We start from the raw sequence: 22,461 nt of genomic DNA on the forward strand, positions 1-22,461 counted from the left end.
TGTTCTCCTGGTGATCAGTCCTTGATGAACATAATGACTGTACTCGCACTCGTGTCGCACTCATGTCTTCACTCTGGGTACTATACACTTTTGCGGAAACGGAGAGTACAAATTATTAATGGCATACACTTAAACAAATTCCTAAGGCAAGCACATTTCAAGTGTGTTGTGTATGAAAGACATACTTTGATTATGTACGGATGTTGGCTGCTTTCACTATATTAAAAATCAGGAAGTCCTAGACAAGTGTCAAACAGGGGAAACCAGTGCGACACTGTTGGGTGGGCCTCATAAACACTTCTAACTTTTGCAATTTCTTCCAGAAATATGGAATGAGTTGTGCGTGGAATATCAGCGTTTCTGTCGATCATCCGGCATCTCCAGAGACTATGTGAACCAATCAGCATGAATAAGTCATAAGGGATATTTGTTTCAGTCGGGACGTATAAGTAACGAATACTGTGATCAGTTATGTCAATATCTTTTCTTAGGGTTCTTCGGAGCACATCCCAGAAGAAAATCGCAACTGTACAGTAAATAAAACAGTGCTCTATTGTTTCCGGCTGGTGGCATAAATGACAGTCAATTGACCAAGGCACAAAGAAACCGCGGTCCTGGAGCCACCATTTGACTGGAAGCGTTGACGTGTGTAGTTTAAACATGAACGTTTTAGTGCTTGGAGATACAGACATGCGCTTTACACGTTTTAGAACGTCCTGTCCTTCACAGTTACCGAACTTAGATCTGTATAACGGAGCGGGAAAAAAACTTTCGATCAACGCTTGTGCTAACCGCTTTCTGGGTACTTCAAAAAGATAGTCTAATGAAAAACGGACTTCTAAAAACAAGAAGGTATCAACTTTCTCTTTCCAGAAACCCCAGGGGCCGCTTGGAGCAGAGCTTGTAGTAGAAACGATAAGAAAGGGTAAATGGTGAACCAGTTTTCTTTGAACAGCCATGAGAAGAAACGGGTGGGATAAATTCCTAAAGAAAAACAATCTTGAGACCAGCTGGCGCACAAATAAATGCGCCAGGCCCAGGCCTCCCGAGTCCAAAGGCAAGAATAAATTATCGTGTTTCATGCGTTCCCAAGGAGAACTCCAGATAAATGTAGCGAAAATTCGAAGAAAAGCTTGGATTTTAGAGCGATTACAATGCAGCACTTGCAAAACATACATAAGTTTGGATATTAAGAAGGTGTTACAGACCGCTGCGTTAGCGAAAATTGACATTTCTCGTGCCCTCCATGCCTGCGATTTATGTCTAATTATAGTTACGGCGGTGCTCCAATATGGACCAGTGGAACACGGTTGGTCAAGGGGAACACCAAGGTATTTGAAAGGACAGCGATTCCATGAAATCCCACCAAAACATTTTGGAGTGGTTGCCCACGCTCCTATCCAAAAACCGTTTGATTTTTCTGCATTCAACCTTGCTCCAGTTAGGTTGCAATACTTCTCCGTTACCTGAAGTGCTTCTTCAACACTCGCCTTATTTGAGCAGAATAACGCTACATCATCGGCGTAGGCTAGTAGCTTCACCTCTGCGGAGCAAAGTTGATAGCCAGGAATAGTATCTTTGTTGATAATACTACGGCATAAAGGTTCGAGATATAAGGAAAAGAACAGTGGTAAAAGTGGACAACCTTGTCTTTCCGAGGATTTTATAAGTATAGGTTCAGAAAGTGAGTTATTTACAATTAGTCTTGTGGTGCTGTTCTTGTAACATAGCTGAATGCCCTTTATTATTGCGGTCCCTATGTTTGCGTGAGAAAGTAGCCTGAATAAAAAGGAACGGCTAACTCTATCAAATGCTTTGGATAAGTCTAGTTGGAGTATGGCTACTTTATTTTGTTCGTCGGATACTGAATCTATTACGGACCTTAAAACATGTATGTTCGTTTGAATATTTCTTTCACGTATACCGCAAGTTTGATGAGTTCCGATTAGATTGTCTCTTATGAGATGTAAGCGTTCATTTAAAACTTTTGCGAAGATCTTATAGTCTACATTTCAAAGTGATATAGGCCTGTAAGCCTCTATCTTTTTCAAAGCTAACGTGTCTTCTGTTTTGGGTATAAGCACTGCATGTCCTTCGTAAAAGGTTGGCGGTAGTGTGTGGTGCTCATATGCGGCTTTGAATACATCAAGGAGGAATAGACTCAGCAGGCATGAGAATTTCTTATAAAACTCAGCGCCCAGGCCGTCCGGGCCTGGAGCCTTATCTGACGGTAGAGCCTTTATCGCAGCTCGTGTTTCTTCCAAGGTTAGAGAGCCTTCAACACTCTCTTTCTATTTGTCTGTTAAAGATGACGCGCATTCTATAAGTTTTTGTATGTCTTCGCTCTCTTTGATCTCAATACTCTTTCCGAAAAGATAAGTGCAATGGTCTTGGAAAGCTTCTATAATGCTTTGCGTTTCAGCGCGGGCGCTGCCTTTGTGGTTTATTTCGAGTATTTCTTTGCTTAGAGCGTATCTTCTTTCATCATCAAAGGACCGGCGTCCAGGCGTCTCTCCGAGCAAATATTTTTGCGAGCGCGATCGGATCACCGCGCCTCAATATTTTTCGGTATCGTATCTTTGTAGATGTGTCTTTGCCATGTTAATCTCCTCAGTATATTCGCCGGGATTGAGGCTTTCAAGCTCATAAAGCTCTGATAGCATCGCGAGCAGGTTTCGTAGCTCTAGCTTTTTCGTAAAGGTAATGGAGCTTGAGCGTTCAATTGCCCAATTTTTAACTTCTTGCTTGAACATGTCCCATTTACAAAACACGTGTAGGGAAGCGTTCTGTTTGACACGGGAAAGGATAGCGGGTATACCATCGGTGAATATTTTGTCGTTTAAGAGTGATGTGTTTAATTTCGACAGGCTCCATTCCCGTCTTAGGGGGGGTTGTTTCTTTGTCCTAAAAGTTACCGATACAAGGCAGTGGTCTGAGAAAAATATAGGTTTCACTGAGTAATCAGAAATATTGTCATAAAGGTCTCCAGTGACATATACCCGGTCGAGTCGAGCGTGAGAGGAGCGTTGGAAATGTGTATAGTGCACTCTGCCTCGTTTTTATTTTTCGATGTCTACTAAGTTGTTATCGCTCACAAGAGATTGGAGTACAGCTGCACTAGGGTCGAATCTAGTTGTTAGTTGGGAGCGATCGTTTAGATGTAGCACACAGTTGAAGTCTCCCAATAGCAACAGTTTTCTATTTCTGTCAATCTATGGTGTTAGAAAAGAAAAAAAAAATGTTTGCGCGCTGTCACATCATTTGAAGCGTACACGCAAATAATGCGCAATTGAATGTTTACATGGTCTAGATCGCAAGATATAAAGCGCCCTTCCTGGTCGGTAGTGAGAGAAGCAGCAGTTAAACCCAACCTCTTCTTTAGAAACAAAAAACATCCAGCCGATGTGCCAGATGCATGTGTGACACACACTTCGAAATCTTTCAGGAAGGGCTCCAATGCGATCTCGGTTTGTTCCTGGCTGCACACGTTCGTTTCCTGCACAGCTAATATATTGATCCTCTGCTGGACTATTAGTTGCAGAAGTTGACACCGCTTCCGTTTAGAACTGAGACCTCTCACATTTAAGGTGGACACGCGAAGGTGGAGGGTGCTGGACATGCGATCATTTATGGTCGGGCGTTATCGCCCGTTTGCTTGTCTTCAACAAGCTTGGCGCCAGGGAGCGTCTTCGAATACGGCTTATGTCGAATAGCGCCCAATCTCTTTTCGTAGTGCTTTGCTCTAGTTATAAGGCCGTCATTTAATCCCACATTGGTAAGCGCTTCTAGTTCAAGAATTGAGCTCGCCTGCGCACTCACTACAATTTCCTGTACCTCATCGTTTTCCTCCGTTTCGGTGTCTTCCAGGTTAGCCTCAATGGTTGTGCAAGCTCGCCTGCGCACTCACTACAATGTCCTGTACCTCATCGTTTTCCTCCGTTTCGGTGTCTTCCACGTTAGCCTCAATGGTTCTTTCACACTGTTTTTCGTTCGTGAAGGCGTCCCTATTTGTTGGAGTCGCGGGGTTTGTCGGGGTGCTGTTTTCGGTTGCAGGCGAAACGGTGATTATTTGGTCTTCGCTAGAGGTAGTGGCCGACGTGAGGTTCTCTGGCACTACCGGTTTTCTGGAGGCCGATTGAGACCCACCGTCCAGTGCTGCTGCCATTGCAGAGACGTCGCCATTAGGGTCAACAACTTCGCATACATCCATGAGGTTCTCTGTTGTCGATTCTTCAGTTGTCCCCAACCTCAACCTGTCAGCGTAGGTCATGACGCAGTCCTCCGGTTTATGCCCGTACCGTCGGCATTTCGTACACCAGGGAGACCGGCAATGGCGGCGAACGTGGCCCACTCGATGGCATCGTAGGCACGAAGGAGGCCGACCTGAGATGAGAAGCAAGCTCTGGCACCCGAAGGTGGTCATCAGGTGTGGAATCTTGTTCACGTTGGTGTCGTCTCGAAGGGTCAGTTGTACTTCACGGTTGGGGGTTTCTATGTCCTCCATTCCTCTACATCTCCACTTTTCTCGCACTACGGAGCGTACTGTGCCGTAGGGTTCCATCGCTTCAACGATTCTTCGGTTTTCCATGTAAGGTGGTAACCAAAGCAGTCTGATCTTCACCTCCTTTGTCTCTGGATCAACAACGAGACATTTCCGTCCTTTCACCTTCAGGTCTTCACATGCGACGAGCTTTGCTTTTACAAGCGAAGTCGCACACTGGACCATCCACACATGACACATTTGGTATTGTCCCATGGCGATTATATCCTTTAGATCAATGATGCCCTTCAGGGCATCTCTGAAGTCCGGAGCTCGGTATGGTCTGGCAGCAAGATCCCCATGAAGGAAGACAGAATTTCGAACGAGGTTACCTGTAGGCAGACGTGGCATCAGAACACGGTAGTCGTCCATTGCAGTAATGGTAGCATCTGAATCTGTAGCCTGAATTCCTCGGCCAGAGGCCGATTTGTTTTCTTGAACGGAGAACATGAAAACGCAGCCTTTCGCTACGGCGTCTTCTTTTTTCTCCCCTATGCTACGCCGTTGCTTAGAAAACGCAATTTCACTATTCGTTTTATACGAGATGATTCGGTTGCAAATGCAGTTAAGACTTCAGCATGTTATGCAAAGCACTCGTACATCACTCGCCGTACTTCAGTTCTACTCACCTGCCCTGTAGAGTACTTTCGCGCCGTAGAACGATTCTTTGTGCGCGCGTCTCCGGCCTAGTAGACCTGGGGTGCTATGTTGCGCTTTTTGGACTCCCAGGAGACTAGGGAGAAGGAAGTGACGTCAACAACGCAGCAAATGCAGATTGGATGTTGACTTTATTTTCTTCTGTCAACATCCAATCTGCGTTTGCTCTAGTCGTTGACGTCACTTCCTTCTCCCAAGTCTCCTGGGAGTCCAAGAAGCGCAACATAGCACCCCTGGTACACCTTGTCGTCTTCAACTACACCGCTAAAGTCCCTTACATCGTCGGAACCCACAACAGGCTGGGTCTTGTCGAGTAGAAATTCTACTAAATCATAAAACTCTGTAGAGCCCGGGCAGGATTGACAGGTTGGAGCAAGCGGGCAAACAAAACGAGTCGAGAGCGATCGTTCATGAAAGCTCTGCGAAGCCTCTATGGGCGAAGCGAAGTGGCGTTTTCAGCGTTTCGGCGGGCTTCTGATTAAGGTTGTCGGTCGGCTGCGTGTCATATCTCTAACATCAGCGGTTTTATGGGCTCACGTCCTGAAATCGTTTTCTTGTGCATAGACTATTTTTCGTATTCATAGATTTGGCGAAATGGGGGTATTCGAACGAACTTTACGTCCTTTGACCGTACGTCTGTCTGCACGTCAAAGCGTTTTGACGTACAGTCAGAGCCAATCGATGTACAATCGGAATCGCCACCAAGACATCTTGATGGCATTTCGCGGCGGCCGACTGCCACCAGGAAACCATCAGAAAGCCGACAAGTGGAGTCTGACTGGAGTTCGACTGTCGGTCAGAGTAACTTGTTGGCCAATCAGACGTGTTTGACCTACAGTCAGGCACAGTCAGCGGTCCACTAGAAAACATTGAGTGCCAAACAGGGTTACATTGATGGATTTTTCCTTTGGGAAAACGTAGCTGTGCGAGCCTGGCTGCGAGGGAGGGCTGAACAAAGGAGGAAGGTTGAGTGAAAGAAATGAAAGGAAATGACCTTGATACGAACCAGCTATGCAAGCAAGAGGACTAGTTTTTGCCCTGTAGGACCGAGCGCCGTTCGGCTCTTATGTGTCCGCGTCGGTGGTATAGTGGTTAGCATAGCTGCCTTCCAAGCAGTTGACCCGGGTTCGATACCCGGCCGACGCATCTTTTTTTCCATGTTTTTCTAGAAGAAATTTTGTTAGTACATAAATGTTGGACTATCTACACTCGGCGCGAACACACTACCCTTGCATTATTTAGAATAACTGTATTGAATATCTTTGAGTGTCCTCGGAAACTTCCGCTGCTTATTTGTTAGTTCGGTGGAACAAACAAAATAGAGAGAACAGGAGCAGCACACCGAGCTTGTTTAGAAAAAAGGTTGGAGCTAAAAAAGAGTAAGTGTTGCTGCGTAAGGGCATGCTGTTTAGAGTGGGCTGCACGAGTTCTGATCAAACGAACAAAACACTGTGATTATTATATGAACTTGAAAGACTTATACAACTCGTTTTACCAATAAGCGAATAAGAACATACATTTTTACATTTGTCTTATTAAAGTCACAGCACAGTAGCAGTCGCACTTAAAATCGAGGTTGTGTCCGAAAGCTGAACAATAAGTGCGGGGCACTCATTCCAAAGCGAAGCAGACCCAGGAGGAGCTAACTTTTCTGCGCCACTCCAGATGAATATAAAGACAGAACTCCTGCAAGCTTCCCTGCGAGAGATGCCGCTACTTCGTGTCAAGAACGCAACTTGCTTATAAGTGAAAAGTACAAAATTTTTTTTTTTTTTTTTATCATTACAGTTAGTTAAAGTAATTCGTTCGATGTAGTGCTGCTTGGTATACTGTTCCTCTACTTATTGTTCAAGCAAAAACTTTACCATAGAAGCTTTGGGCCATGCATTTTTTTTCTTTGGTCATAAAATTTTCGTTGTCACTTAATCCTCTGGGCGCTTTTGACCTGGGGATTCCTGGCCGAGAATAAGAAGACCCGGAGTTTTGAATCAAGGAGCCGCGAACCATTTTGTCCTTCGCCGGGCTTATAAAATTTGTTTCGTTTAATTAGTACGGTTCATTCATCTTAGTATATAGATTGTCTGAACACAATATATCATATAATTTTGTTCTAGATTCTTGTGGATGTATAAGACTTGAAAACGGGTGGGAACCTTGATCGTTTCAATGTCTGTTTTTAGACTTGAATTTCTTTAGTTTTAAGAGAGACACTTAAGCACAATTGCATTATATTTCATATTAGCCAATACGTATACTCTCTTAGGGTCGAATGGGCATAATCTCAAGATACCTGAACAATGCTCGCGCTTTGATTTTTTTTTTTTGGGGGGGTTTTGCTTATGATAAAACAGTTACGCTCAAAATGATATGTAAGTTACGACTTAACCGCTCCTGACAGGTAACTTGGTGTTAAAAATTAAAAAAAAAGCAATTATGCAGCGCCATACAAGCGAAATAATAATTGGGAAGCACTGATCAGGTAAGGAAACTAATGAGGCCGGTATTGGCGTCGTAGGTATAGTGGTTAGCATAGCTGCCTTCCAAGCAGTTGACCCAGGTTCGATTCTCGGCCGAAGCATAACTTTTTTTAAATTGTTAACATTTTTGACTATGGTTCAAGCAATATTTGTAATTTGTAATTCAAAACAACTTCGTTTCTATACACTTAATTTTCTTTATATTTGTAAATTTGTTGCAGTCCAGAGGCGCTGGTATATAACAACATTTTTATTATATCCTAAATGTTTTCATTGGTTACTAACTGATCCCATTTCATTCAGGAAACCGTGTGGAGTACGTCTAAGGGTGGCATGTGCAATGTGGGTTGTAAAAAGTTATTTAATTTAAATGATTTATTTTTAGGTTAAAAGTGAAATCTCAATAACGTTTTAATAATCATCAGAGACAAATTTGGCAATCCTCCGGTATTTTTATGTCGTTTGCTCAATATTTTCCCTTCAAACTGATAATCCATGGTAATTTTAAAATATTTTCATCTCGTCGGTGTTTTCTTATAATGTTGTCCCGCAATACAGCCCGTGAACAACATCAAGACTTGTACACGGTTCTTACTTGCGCATTCATATTATTAGGGGCACGTTGTTGAATTCGTGTATTTTGCCTCAATTTATCTTAATTCTATTTTATATCAAACTGAAGGTATTGGTATATTTTATTTATGAGATTGATTTTTCACAACACCAAGGAGATTACTATGTATGAGGATTATGTTTTTATGATTGAATGTTTGCTTTCCTCCCTATACATCATGTAACGCCTAGCTAAGCAATCGACGCCTGTGAGTCAGAGAAGTTAAATGAAATGACAAGTACCAGCTGATTTTTTTTAGTTGTCCACACGTGAGCCATTGTATCTTAACCTTTCTACATTAGGCTGTTTGTCTTGTTGTTTTATTTCCGATACTTGCGAACTACTTTCAAGGTGTTGATACATTTTAAGTGCGGTGCAAACCGAAGACGGCTGTCGGATCCGTCATCAGATTTTTGCAAGAAAACCGGTCTGGAGAGGAGGAAAGATCACGTTTTGTTCCGATACCTTCCGATTTTTGAAGGACTCCTGCGGGAAGAGAGTGGAGATGGTGAAAGGCCTTTTGCGCACTCGGGAGCTCGGGCGCGTGAATTCCGACAAGGACCGGCTTGTGGATGAGTGCAAGCCAAAACCGACTCTCAAAATGCCCACATCACGGCGTCTTTTTCTTATTTTGTTTCCCGAAATCGGATGTTTGATTTGGGAGCCGATTTAGGCTGGCACAAGCTTTTAGAGGTATTATATATTTTTTCTTCATACATATTATTATTTTTTTTCATTTGATCTACTTTTGTAATGCAATTTCATGTAGGGCCTTTTCCATACTGCTTGGCTCTGATGTTTGCTATTAGCATTGTTTTCTCTATGTCTCTTTTGTCCTTTTTGTCTTGATTATTACTATCTTCGCTTTTTTTAATTTCTTTAAGCGCATTGAAACGTCAGTTCAGATTAGCGCTAGTAGCGTCTCCGTGTATTTGTCCTTGTATGTCCTTAATACTGTTTATTGTTCACAATGCTAATCCACCTAGACCATCTTTAATATTTTCATATTCGAGAACTTAACGCAAACACCTGAAGCACATCAAAAACTAAAACATCGATATTTTTATCATCAGAGGTTGTGGGGCCTGTTTTAGAAGGGAAAACGGCTAACAGCCTTGAGAAAATATATTGTCGCGTCTGAATTTTAATTTAAACTTTACTCCTTTTCAAGAGGTTTTGAAATCGTCCATAAAAAAATTTCAGTATTCCGGATTATGCAAGTCATTTACGAGCCCGTATTACCGCGAGTGTCCTAGAAACTACACAAATAACCTTGACAAAAACTAGAAAAAAAAATTAATAAAAAAAACAAAAAAGAAATTTTCGATTTTTTTTTTTTCTTAAAGCTCAACAGTTTTGTTTAAGAGGAGCCGTGAAAGCTACACTTCAGCGGTTTGTGCAAGTGCGTTGTACGGCCAGGGGGACATGATACACAGGGCTAATTGTAACGATCAGTCGGCTCATTTTATAAATATATAATTATGCTTTAGTTAGTGAAAATAGACATATTGTTCTAATTCGAAACTTGCTGAGCGCCATCGAAAACCACTAAATCAATTATTTTTACAAAAAAAAAAAGTAAGGCAGAGGAGCATTCTTCGCCATTCTCAGAAACACGCAGTTTGGACGCGTTTCTAGATTTTTTTTTTTATTCTTATCGCATCTGTGCGCCCTTGGTCATGCTCCACGGTAGTCGCGGCGCGAATCCACCGCCTCGCCTTTTTCGAAAGATGGAGGGAAGTATCGTGCAAGTGTGTTGCTCGTCTCGGCCACTGGGGAGCACGACCGCGGGCGTAGAGATGCGCTCCGATAATAAACCGAAACCTTGATTCGCGTTCATATTGAGGGTTTTTACGGAACACCGTAAAACGCTGCCCCTGCCTTATACTTTTCTAAAAAGAGTTGATTTAGTGGATTTCGGTGACCTTCGACGAGTTTCTAATTGGAAACATCAGTGTATTTTACAAATTAAAAAGTTAGTTAACAAATTTTACCTAATTAGCCGACTGAGTGTGACGATGAGCTCCCTATGCTATCTCCTCCCTGGCCTTATAACTTACCCGCACAATCCGTTTAAGTGTAGCTTTCACGTCTCTCTCTTTCTATCTCTCTTTTCTCTCTCTCTCTCTGTATATATATATATATATTTATTGACGCGAGCGCAGCTGACCTAATAGGCAGCGCGCCCGCGGCCTGATTCTTCCAGCTTTCGAGCAGTACGGTCGCAAGAATCATGAGCTCCGTCGGAGCGGCTACAGCGCTCCTCGATGACCGTGGAACTTCTGTGTTTGGTGCTTCATCGTCATCTACTGAAGAGTACAAGGTAGTTTTGCCTTCGATGCCATCCAGGGAAACCTTTATGAACTCTGTCATTTTTCACTGCGACCTGAAGGGACGGCCCTACTGCATCGAGGATTTCCGCCAGAAACTGAGGCGGACTGCCGCCTTGACTGACAACGTCTCGCGTGGCGCGTTCCAGATGAATCATGTGTGGTTGGCGACACTGCGCACACCGAAAGCAAAAGAGCGGCTCCTGAACTACAAGGATATCAAGGTGAAAGGCCTTCGTTGCCTCGTCATTGATCCTGGTTCCACCGAGATCCGTCTACGCATCCACTGGGTGCCATTCCACGTAGCGGACGACGCGGTTCGGAAGCTTTTCGAGCCGTACGGGAAAGTGAGTGAAGTTGGACGCGAGAAGTGGCGCGTCAGCGGTTTTGAAGGCATTGAATCTACCACCTGATTCGTACGCATGACCTTGAAGAAAAACACCACGCCCGACGATGAGGGTATCACACCTTCAAGGTGTGAATACCCTCATCGTCATCCCGGGAAGAGCGCCGGTCTGCTTGCGGCGCAATCGCTCCGGGAACATTAGGCGCGAATGTCGCGTGCCGAAGTGCTCGGAGTGCTCCCGTTTCCGGCACGAGAAAGAAGAATGCATACGTACGTACGCTGACGTCACAGGCGGAGCTGTGACGGACGAGCCGTCCCAGTTCATCATGGAGGCGGAGGCCGCCCAACTTGCTGCGGGTGCTCTCAAAAGTGACTCCCCACTGGGCATCGAGCAACCAAAGCAACCTCCCGGAGCTGACGACAACGGCGGCAAGGAGACTGCAGCAAACGCTCCGATGACGGAAGGTGCGGCGCCCTCAGCTGGGGCGACGCCGCCTGAGGCCGGTGCGGCTCTGCCCTCTGCCGACCTCCTGCCGACCGAGAAAGACCACGAAGGCGTCGCCGACAGCATGGACGAGAACACGGACTTCACCAAGCGTGGGCTTGACGAAACGACTCCGACCGACACGACCCCGAACCCGAACGTGTGGTGGACAGCGAACAAGCGAGGCAAATACAAGCAAGTACCGGGCGCCCCCTCGGACAAGAGGCGACGCCATGACAACCAGTAAGGAGGCAACGCCTGGTTTATGAACTCATGAGCGATTTTCAAGGCAAGTGTACCACCCTTCATGAATTGTACACTCGACCCGGCTATCACGGTTGCATCGTTAAATGTTCGAGGTTTCAACATGCGTAAGAAACAATACCAAGCACAACGTTTGTTGGAAAGTCAGAAACCCGATTTCTTGGCGATGCAGGAAACCAAGATGGCCGAGGAAGAGCAGGTGGCGAACGCACTAAAGCCTTTTTTATCTTCGCATGATGTGTGTGTCACACACGCTGTTGGTGTTTCGGGTGGTTGTTTCTTGTTTGTGAAGAGAACGCTTCCCTTGTCTGAGCTAAGCGTGACCGTCGACACCGAAGGTCGTTTAATTATGTACGACTTTTTGTTCGTATCAGTTCACTGGCGGCTTAGCTGTGTATACGCCCCCAGTACGGTGAAAGACCGGGCTTCCTTTTTTTCTGGCTTGCGCCGTTTTGTTGATTGTGACAGAACAGTCGTGTTGTGTGGGGACTTTAATTGCGTCGTTCGGGAGAGAGACAGAGCGCCGTTTGGGCAACGCACTGATAGAAGTGCGACGATTTTAGGCGCTCGATGATTTTGAGCTGGTAGACACAGGGATCGTTAGAAACGAAACACGCGAGATGCGTTTCACTCACTGCCAAGCGTCCGCCCACGCCCGAATAGATAGAATCTACATTTCGGCCTCTGTGGCAGCATTGTTAACCAAGTATCGTGTTACACCTGTTTTTTTTTTTTTTTCCTACCATTGATTGGTTGCGACAACGATCGGCGACAAAACACCGCCGAAGGCGAAGTTCGAGTGGAAACTTTGGAAGCTAAACACCAAGCTGCTCGACGATGAATCTCGGGGTTGTAAGCAACATTTTCAGATCGTGTTTTGAAAATATGGGAGGGGATATGTTTGAGGCGTGGGAGATCGCCAAGCAGAAACTAAAGATTCTAGCGATAGAGAGGTCGTCTGTTTTGGCCTACGAAGCGCGTTGCGCCGAGCACAGATTAAACGTCGATCTGCAGGCGCACTCTAGAGCGGAGTGTGTAAATCCCGGCGTGTGTTTGAAGGATTTAGAAAGCGTCATGGAGCGGCTAGAACAGCTCCACCAAGAACGTTATCGCGGCGCCGTGGTTCGAGCGCGTGTGGAGAAATACCTCCTGGGCGAGCAGCCAACGAAACGGGCCTTAGCGGACGAGAAGCGGTACGCGCTACGGAACGAGATAGCTGAAATCGATGCGAATGGCGTTACGTGCACGAGCTCAAGCAGTATTCAGCAGGCGTTTGTTGCGCACTATAAGCCGCTCTTTGAGACGAAAGTTCCGGGAAGGGTGGAACCCTCGTGTGGGAAGCTTCTGGAGTCGCTGCCGCAGTTAACGGAAGAGGAGACGGAAAACCTTCGCCGCCAATCTATATATTCACGAGGTCGAACGGGCGATAGACGACCTGCCAACCTCCAAAACGCCGGGACCCGATGGAATATGTGCCGAGTTCTTTGAAACGTTCAAGGGCGTACTCGCCAGTGTTTTGTTGAAACGTTTTAGTGAAGCGTATGAACGGAAAGTGTTACCACCGTCTTATACGCGCACGTATACTGTTCTCATTCCGAAAAGTGACGATGTCGCGAAACTACGTCAAGTCAAGGGTTACCGCCCGATCACCCTTTGTAATGTTGATTACAAAGTTTTCGCAAAACTTTTAGCGCGACGGTTTTAGAGCGTGGCTTGTAAGCTTATCGGGGAACACCAGACATTTGGGATCAAAGGCAGAACTATCATGACGAATTTACATGTAGCGCGCAGCGTGTTAGAGGCGTCTGATGGGGGCATGGGTCAAATAGCCATGCTCCAAATATATCTAGATAAGGCGTTCGATCGTGTCAAGCATGACGTCCTTTTTGAAGTTTTAAAACGTGTAAACGTTGGTGAGGTCATTTTGGAAGGTGCCAAAAGGGCCTATGAAAATTGCACCACAAGGCTCGTCGTAAACAAAGAAGTGACCGAGCAGATTCATGTGCGAACGTCCGTAAAGCAAGGATGCCCTATGTCGCCGCTTTTATTTAATTTGCATTTGGAACTTTTTTGCCTTAGTGTTTTGAACAGTAAGGATTGTCGGGGCTTTCGACTGGAAAATGAAGAGATAAAAGTTATGAGTTACGCAGACGATATTGCAGTGTTTTCCAGTGATAAGGGAAGTGTCAGTGCCGCGGTTGCTTTGGTGAAATATTTTGTGACGCTACCGGCGCAGCTATTAACTGGGACAAGTGCCGCGGTTTTTTGGCACGGCGCATGGGCCACAACGTCTTCAGAGTACGAAGGCGTTAGCTGGGACCGCTGGCCATGCACATACCTCGGTGTGCCTTTAAATTTGTACCGCGAGAGCAAATCCTTTTGGTCGGGGGTCGCCACCGACCTGTACAGCCGCGCTTCTCGTTGGAAGCATCGTCATCTGTCCATCTTTGCGAGGGCGACTGTTTGCAATATTTTTTTTTTTATTTCAAAGATTTGGTATGTATTGCAAGCCATACATTGTTCCCGTGTTAATGTTCAGAAGTTTCACCGTGCTTTTGCTGTGTTCATCTGGGGATCTATTTGGGAACGGATGAGGCGAGACAACCTCTTTCACAGGGTACGTCACGGAGGGCCTGGGCTGTCCCATTTATTTGTCAAACAACTCCTGTCACGTTTTTTTTTTTTTTTTTTTTTTTTTTTTTTGCGAGAGCAAGAGCACTTTTTTATTCGCACGTTCATCCGAACGAAATTGTCGCCTCATTTGCCATCCTTTCTTGTTTCCTCTTATGGCGGCGAGCCAACAAGACTCGTGGGTTTTCAAAAGGAGGTCGTTGATACTGTTTTGTTTTTGTCTGCTCGTTTTTCTTTTGATTATTTGTCTTTAGTGCGAAAGAAAACGCTCGCGCGCGATTTGATAGTCAGTTTGTTCCCGACGCCGATGTATCGAACTGTTTTTTCTCATGGTGGCCAAAACGTGCTGAGCCCAGTTAAGCGTATGTGTGTACCCCCTTCGGTGAAAACGTTCTTTTTTAAGTTACACACCAATACGTTTCCGGCTAAGGTGTGGCTAAGGGAAAAGGGTTTTGACGTGCCGTGGACGGTTGATTGTTTTTTATGCAAGCAACCTGAGACTGTTGAGCATGTATTTATTTTTTGCATGGATGCCGTATTTTTCTGGGACGTGCTCCAGCGCACGCTAAAGAAAGCTGTGCATTACCCCTTGTGGCATTCGTTTTTTGAAAGTGATGAACGATGAACGTCAGGCCGGACTCCGGCCGAAACGTGGAAGATTAGATCGTCCGTTGTTGGTGTTTTCACTAGGGGTTCTTTTCTTCTTCTATACCCACACCTTCGGCCCCCCGCCACCATGCCCGTTATATATATAATGGGAATGAGTGAATATTGACAAGTGCAGCCGTAGTGATATTGTGAACGAAGAGGGGAGCAGGTGAATATTGAGATCATTGCATTAAAGTTAGGGAAAGGGAAAGAGAGCTGGCGAAAATTGGGCCAAGAGCGGGGATTGAACCCGCAACCTTCGCCTGTCCGGTACGATGCCTTAAAAACCAGTGGTCGGCAACCTTTTGCAGTGGCGGGCTGAGTCGTCACGAAGTTGACATGGAGGGGGCCGGGCGGCAAGTCGGGAAGACGGGGGGAGGGGGGGGGGGGGGTGCGGGAGACCACAAAAAAAAAAGGCAAAAAAAAGTGAAGGCGTTCTCTGCCCAAGTATGGCGATGCCGGACGATTCTAATTGGAAGCGCTCCATCTTCCTGTCTAACGCCTTTTGTGGTCCGAACTTCCGAGTGCTTCTTGGGTCTGTGCGGAAGCTGCAAAGAGGTGCGGGGGGGGGGGGGGGGGGGGGGGCAGGGACGGCGTTTTTTTTTTCTGGGGTCGTGCCGCGGGCCGTGGGTTGCCGACCCCTGGATTAGACCATCCCGGCCACTGGTTTCGGCGGACTCAATTTCCGACCAGCTCTCTGTGTACTGTTCAGTTTCGAATTCGCTTAACTGGGTAGACGACAACCGTTGCTGATTTAAGGCCCGCGCTATTTGCGACATGCGGCAGTGACGTGGCACGTCATCTCAGCTTGCAAATGCCGGAAAGGGCCCGTCTTCCAAGCTATCTAGGGAACCAGTCCTCCCCATAGGGACAGGCTGCACCCTATATATAATGGGAATAAGAGAAGATTGGGAAGTGCAGCCGTAGTAATATTGTGAACGAAGAGGGGGGAAGGTGATTATTGAATTTATTGCATTAAAGTTAGGGAAAGGGAAAAAAAGCTGGCGAAAAATTGGGCCAAGAGCGGGGATTGAACCCGCAACCTTCGCTCCTGGCCCAATTTTTCGACAACTCTCTTATATATATATATATATATATATATATATATATATATATATATATATATATATATATATAGTGTGGCAAGCAACATGCGGGGTGTGCAGCAGCGCTGCGGTGACCGACAGGAGCGTGCGATGGGCACGGGGCGCGAGCTCGAACGAACGCGTGCTTGACCCACGAGGGCCTCGGCGGCAAGGACTCGAAGCCTGGCCTGAACGAAGTAAAGGTGTGTTTTTGCTGTGTCCTGACTTGCGTGTCCTTCTTGGGGGCAAGGATGATCGGGAAGGCCCAAGGGCTCTGACTCACGTACTGCACCCGTGTCGATCATCTCTTGGAGTGCCTTGTCCAGCAGGGCTCGCTTGTGTACGCTGATTGGTCGAGGGTTGCAGCGTAGAGGCCGTGTATTGCCGGTGTCAATTGAATGCTTTAGGACACCGGTTCTACCGGGATTCTCCGTGAACATCGGCGAAAACTCCTCCAAGAGTCTTTGGAGACGCCGCTTTTGTTGGTCCGTACCAGGACACTTCTACAAAGAATCGCTTACCGCACATGGGAGCCGCAAAGCAGGCATTCTAACGCCAACGTTATCTACACTGACGATACAATCCTCTCGTCTGGTAAATGGGATCACTTTCGAGTCACTACCTAACCCGTAGCGTTTGTTCGGGAAGTCCAGAACCAGGATCTCCCCAAAAATAAAATCTTGTCCCAAAATGACCGGTACCGTGAGACCAGGTAAGCAAACGAAACGCTGGCGGCGTTTTTTCTCGTTGAACCCGATCTGTAACCTCACGGCTTAACTCGCGACCATTTCTGGTCCCGACGCTAGCTGTAAGCGCACGTCAGTCTCCCGCAGGTTGGCTTTCTGCTCTTTGCAGCGTTCAATGAGGTAGTCCCCAATAAGTGACAGACTCGCACCGGTATCAATCAGCGCAGCCACAGCTATTCCGAGCACTGTAACTGTCATACGAGGCTCAATTAGCTCAGGGTCAGGCTGGATTCGACACACCGATGGTAGTGCTGCCGGGTTTTCCATGGTCAACGCGGCCGGCGGGCGCTCAGGGGTCAACGCCGTCGGCCGTGCTGGTTTTCCGAGAAAGCAGGGCGGTTGCCCAGAAAATCCGGGCAGTCTCGGCGGAAGTGACCTTATCGGCCGCAGCCAAAGCAGCGCACCGAAATGCGGCGGTCAGTGTCGCGTGTCTGGCTGCTTGGAGCCTGTCGTTGTGGCCTGTTGCTTCCCTCGTTGGGCCAGTGATCCGCGCCCCGGAGCGAATCACGAGGGAAACCTTAAACGGCTTTCACACTGCCGTAGTCTCGATCCAGCCGGCGAGGCACTAGGCCGGGGGTCCAAGCAACCGGGTGGTGCTCTCCCGCGCTCCCGCTGTCCGAAGGGGTAGGGGTCCAGCGCGCGGGGGGGAAGGACCGCGCCCTACTCCCGGGGTTGGCGCTGAGTCGGACCTCGTCTGGGCCCGGGAGCTGACCAGGCACACGACGGTTCGAGAGCTTCCTCGGGCGGCGGTGGCGGCCGGTACTGGAGCTCTGCCAGAAGCGTCTCTTGGATGCCGCGAGCGTCCCGGGCCAGGTGCTCAAGGGTCTCGTAGGTGCGGCCATGTAGGTAGGGTCGGAATCTGTGGTGGCTCTGCTGTACGACCCGAGCAACCCTGTCCGACTCCGGTGTCGTTGGGCAGGCCCTATCGAAGAGCTCCTGCATCACCCGGACGTATTCGACCAGGGTCTCATACGGGTGCTGGGTTCGGTGTTCCAGTTCTCGCTGGACTCGAGACTGGTACCCAGGCGGAAGAAATTCATCCTGGAGCCTCCGCCGAAAGTCCTCCCAGGACATGAACGGGGCCACGATGCGCCACCAGCGGGCTGCACTCGCCTGCAACGCAACGGGCAAAACGCGCGCGAGGACGTATTCGTCCGTGGCGCCCGCAGCAAGCTTGTAGGCCGCCAGCTCTGCGAGGAAGTCGGCCACGGACTTCCGGTCGTCGTAGCCGGTGTAGGTTGGGACCGGCACCTCGGGACGCGGGCCACGGCCTTGAAGTCCCGGGTCAGCCAACAGCAGACGTTGTGTGACCGTGTCACATAGGTTGGCCACCCGATCCATAAGGCCTTCCGCGTCCGGCTCGTCTCCGCTCTCGGCTTGGTCAGCGGCGGCTCTGCGGCGGCTCATCGCGAATGCGGCCGCGAAAAGGAAAAAGCACAAAAACCGAACAAGAAATAACAGAAAGGAACAGAAAAAGAACACTTAATATACACTATCCACAATAGAGACGACAGCCAAGCCGCGATGGCAAAGATGGCGTCCGGTGGCCGAAGCCTAGTCGAACGGCCACGTAGGCCTAACGGGCTGAGCAAAGTCAAAACAGGAAAAACCCGGTTAAAAACTCCTAAAACGAGCTAAAAAGCCTGCGGTCCATCCCACGGGAGAGCAGTAGGCCCCGCGTCGAGTGCCAAATAATACTGTGGGGATCTGTCCCACTGCTCGCCCGCAAGAAGGACGCGCAAGTCAGGACACAGCAAAAACACACCTTTACTTCGTTCAGGCACGGCCACTCGATTAGGTTCAGGCCAGGCTTCGAGTCCTTGCCGCCGATGCCCTCGTGAGCCACGCACGCGATCGTTCGAGCTCGCGCCCCGTGCCCATCGCACGCTCCTTTCGGTCACCTCAGCGCTACTGCACACCCCGGATGTCGCTTGCCACAATATATATATATATATTGTCACAAAGGAACAAACGAGGGAACAAAGAATAACTGGGGAAACTAAAATGTTTAATGGGGGCGAACTTGTTCCCAAAAATAAAAAGGGAACAGAATAAAGCAGAGCGTCCCGGGCGTCGAAGTCGGCGTGACAGCAGAGTCGAACGCTGGGCGAGACTGACTGCAGATCAGCACGCGGAGTCCCTTATGTACGCGCGTTGGGTTCTGGAACAATCGGCCTAGATTGTTCGGCGACTGGAACATTCGGAACTCGATCATACGAGAATGTTCTCGAACACACTAGAACGCAATGTTGAAAGAACAAATAAAAGAGCATACCACTGACTGGAATCGAACCCAGATTACTGCACACCCCGGATGTCGCTTGCCAGCGCTTGCCTTTTAGAAAAAACAACACCTGCTTAGTTATGACGACTCTGTGGATGAGATTTTAACCGCTTTTAATGTTCATGGGTTGGGCCTCTCCTTTACACATGAGCTTCCAACCCATGACACACTCCAGTTCCTTGATATAAAATTGATGTTAAAAAATAATCATTTATGCTGGCGTTATAACCCTCGAGTACAGAAGGGGCTGCTGCCGTATGACTCGGCTCACTCAAAAACTGTTAAGCGAGCCATCGCCTCCCTCTGCTTAGGGTCCGCCCTCAGGAAGTCGTGTCAACACTCTATGCACAGAAGCTTTAATGATCAGGTAGCCAGGCTGAAGTCTGCCGGTTTCCCCTGCTCGGTCATTACGGCGGTTGCTGAGTCGTTGCTCCAGAAGACCAAGGAAAAGCAGAGGACCCGGCCAGAGCCGCCACAAAGGAAGTGTAGACCAGAAGTGGTGCCATATATACACGAAGTGTCCCACAACCTCAAGAAGGTAGCGAATAGGTACAATGTACCTTTCGTATTCTCTGCGCCACGCAAGCTTGCGGGCCTTTGCCCGAGGATTTCCTCGGGAAGAGAAAAGTCAAGTGGCTGCAACAAAAAGCACACCCGACCGTTTGTGGATTGTGCCACAGCGGTGGTATACGAGATTCCGCTCTCGTGTGGGAAAGTATATATTGGTCAAACTGGTCGCTGCGTTAATGACCGCGCACGGGAACATGAATTGTCGATCAGGAATAAAGGCAATGCACACTTGCCTACTCACTGTGCCGACTGCGGGTGTGATGCGCGATTTCGGGAGATTAGGATCTTGGGTAGAAGCAAAGACAGCACAGCCAGAGAATTGATGGAAGCTTTTGATATAAAGAAGAACCATGACTGTGTCAGCGATACCTCGGTTTCTTTGTTTGAAAGTGAAGTGCAGTTTTTATCCGGGTTGCTGGTTCGATAATGACTATCGTGGAATGTGTCTTGGTGGATGACTTTACTATCTATTTTCAGTTTTTTTTCGTCTGTGTAGCGTGCTGCGCATGCTCTTTCTGGATGTTCGTGGTCGATTGCGCACGAATAAAGTAGTTGAAAGTTTGCGCTTGTCCGTGTCTACTCGCTTGTAATTGTCCCCTGTGTCGCGCAAAAAACCTCTATCCTGCATCATGAACCAACTAGGCCAACAACAAGTTTTAATTGAACCCAGACTTTCCGCGCGACAGTCAAGCACGGTAACCACTCGGCCACGCGCGCTTTTTTTTTCTTCTTTATTACCGTTGTGTAGATGACCATATACACAGAAGATTGACAATGCAAAAAAAAAAAAACACAAACAGAAAAGACAGTGACTAATGAAAAGTCCAGACCGCCCTGGGCAAGGCACGACCGCCTAAAATCTTTTTATGGTCATTAAGGATTCTACGAGTGGAATCCAGTCTAGCACGCACACTTGTGCTTTATGCGTTTCAACCAAAGAAGCAATACTTTCGCGAAGATAGTGTCGCGCGCGAGCTTTATGCATTTCAACCAAAGAAGCAATACTTTCGCGAAAATAGTGTCCCGCCTCGCGCGCGTCAATATTGGCATGGCGAGTAGCCATCCGACACCTCCAAATGCTGTGCAGGCCCAATAACATCAGCATATCAAAGGGCACCCCGTCCTCATTTTCTATGGAAACATACCTGATGCCGTGTGCGTCTAACGGAAAGTCTTTCCTCAGAGTGCGTTGGAGGACGTCCCTTAGGAAGACGCCGTCCCAGCACTCCAGAAAGACGTGCTCGATTGTTTCAGGCTTTTTACAGAGCAAACAATGGTCGCCCCAGCGGACAAAAATTCCTTTCATTGCCATCCATGTCTTTACAGTTAGCGTGTAGGTGTGCAATTTAAAAAAGAAAGTCTTTACACCAGGCGGAACCATCATTCCCTTAACACGTTTTAAGACGTCTTGTCCTGGGCCTGCGCAATGCACAGCTCTGTACAAAGGAACTGGAAGTACAACATCACAAAGGTCTCTGTACAACCTTTTACGCGACACTTCGCTTAAGTAATCTAAAGAAAAACGCGCTGCCAAAAATCGACATGAACCAACAACTTATTTAAGGTAACCATAAATACCACCTGGCTCACTTGACGCAGAAACAATAAACTCGGGTAGGGAACTACTCAGTCTGACTTGACAAACGGTGCGTAAAAATGGGTCACTGACATCGCGAAAGAAAAGGAAATGATTAACAATCTGCCGCAAAAACAAATGGGTCAGTCCTAGTCCGCCGTCGCGTACGCGCCGGAACAGGTTCATACGACTCGTACGTTTCCATGTTGAGCCCCAAATAAAAATGGCAAAAACGCGGTGCAATTTTTGAACATTAACTCTTGAACAGTGTAAAACTTGCAGCACGTACCACAGTTTGCTAACAAAAAAACAAATTGCAAACTGTGGCACGTGCAAAAATTTAAAAATCCCAACCTCTGAACTTCTCTGCCTTCTCCCGGAGCTCTGCGACCTGTCCACGCCAGTAAGGCTCGCTGTCCCGGTAGTTCTCGAGTGGAACACCCAAATACTTAACAGGACTGGTTAACCACTTGACATTTTCAAAAACATTAGGGGTGGAAGGCCAATTGCCATGCCAAAAACCCGAGCATTTACTCCAATTCACGGCGCTACCAGATACAAAACAAAAACGTTTGACAGTGCTCACTACTTCAACTATGCTCTCTCGGTTTACACAAAAGGTAGCAATGTCGTCCGCGTAAGCTATAATGCACACTTCGGATGAATTAAGTTTGAACCCAGAAATGGCCTTGTTTCTGATGATGCTGAGACAAAATGACTCAATGTAAATGCAAAAAAGAAGAGGGGAAAGTGGGCATCCTTGGCGGAAAGAGCGTTGCACTTTGATACGGCTTCCTACCGACTTATTAACTATGAGACTAGTCGTACACCCGCTATAAGCCATCCGCACGCCTTCGCGTATAACGAAGCCGACCATCACGTGATCTAAAACAGCTAAAAGAACATCATGGGGCACCCGATCGAAAGCTTTTTCAAGATCGATTTGAAGCATTGCCACTCCCCAATTCATTACATCGCAGCACTCTAGCACGCTACGGGCTTTTTGAATGTTTGTGACAATAGTTCTCCCCTTTATCCCACACGTTTGGTGGGGTCCTACCAGTTCCGTAATGACGAATTGCAGCCGTCTAGCCAATATTTTCATAAATATTTTATAATCGACGTTTGTAAGGCTAATAGGACGGTACGATGTAACCTGACGTAATTTAGCGGTGTCCTCTGTCTTAGGAATAAGTACAGTGTGTGACGT

At 47.3% G+C, this 22,461-nt stretch overlaps 1 protein-coding gene, 1 non-coding gene and 1 pseudogene across 2 annotated transcripts; 1 reads left to right on the forward strand and 2 right to left on the reverse strand.

Annotated features, from left to right (window-relative positions):
- Window positions 1-3,874: 3,874 nt before the first annotated feature.
- LOC120836453 lies at window positions 3,875-4,873 on the reverse strand (the record flags this gene model as incomplete). Its single annotated transcript, XM_040205360.1, has 1 exon — window positions 3,875-4,873. A coding segment is annotated over one exon (999 nt), but the record flags the coding sequence as incomplete, so codon positions are not given.
- Window positions 4,874-6,271: 1,398 nt separating this feature from the next.
- Trnag-ucc lies at window positions 6,272-6,343 on the forward strand. The gene has a single exon. It is a non-coding gene; the product is annotated as a tRNA-Gly (tRNA).
- Window positions 6,344-20,528: 14,185 nt separating this feature from the next.
- On the reverse strand, window positions 20,529-21,437 carry LOC115308363 (annotated as a pseudogene).
- Window positions 21,438-22,461: the final 1,024 nt, after the last annotated feature.

Source organism: Ixodes scapularis, unplaced genomic scaffold (genome assembly GCF_016920785.2).
Source record: "Ixodes scapularis isolate PalLabHiFi unplaced genomic scaffold, ASM1692078v2 PGA_scaffold4__175_contigs__length_147842914, whole genome shotgun sequence".
Classification (NCBI taxonomy): Eukaryota; Metazoa; Arthropoda; class Arachnida; order Ixodida; family Ixodidae; genus Ixodes; species Ixodes scapularis.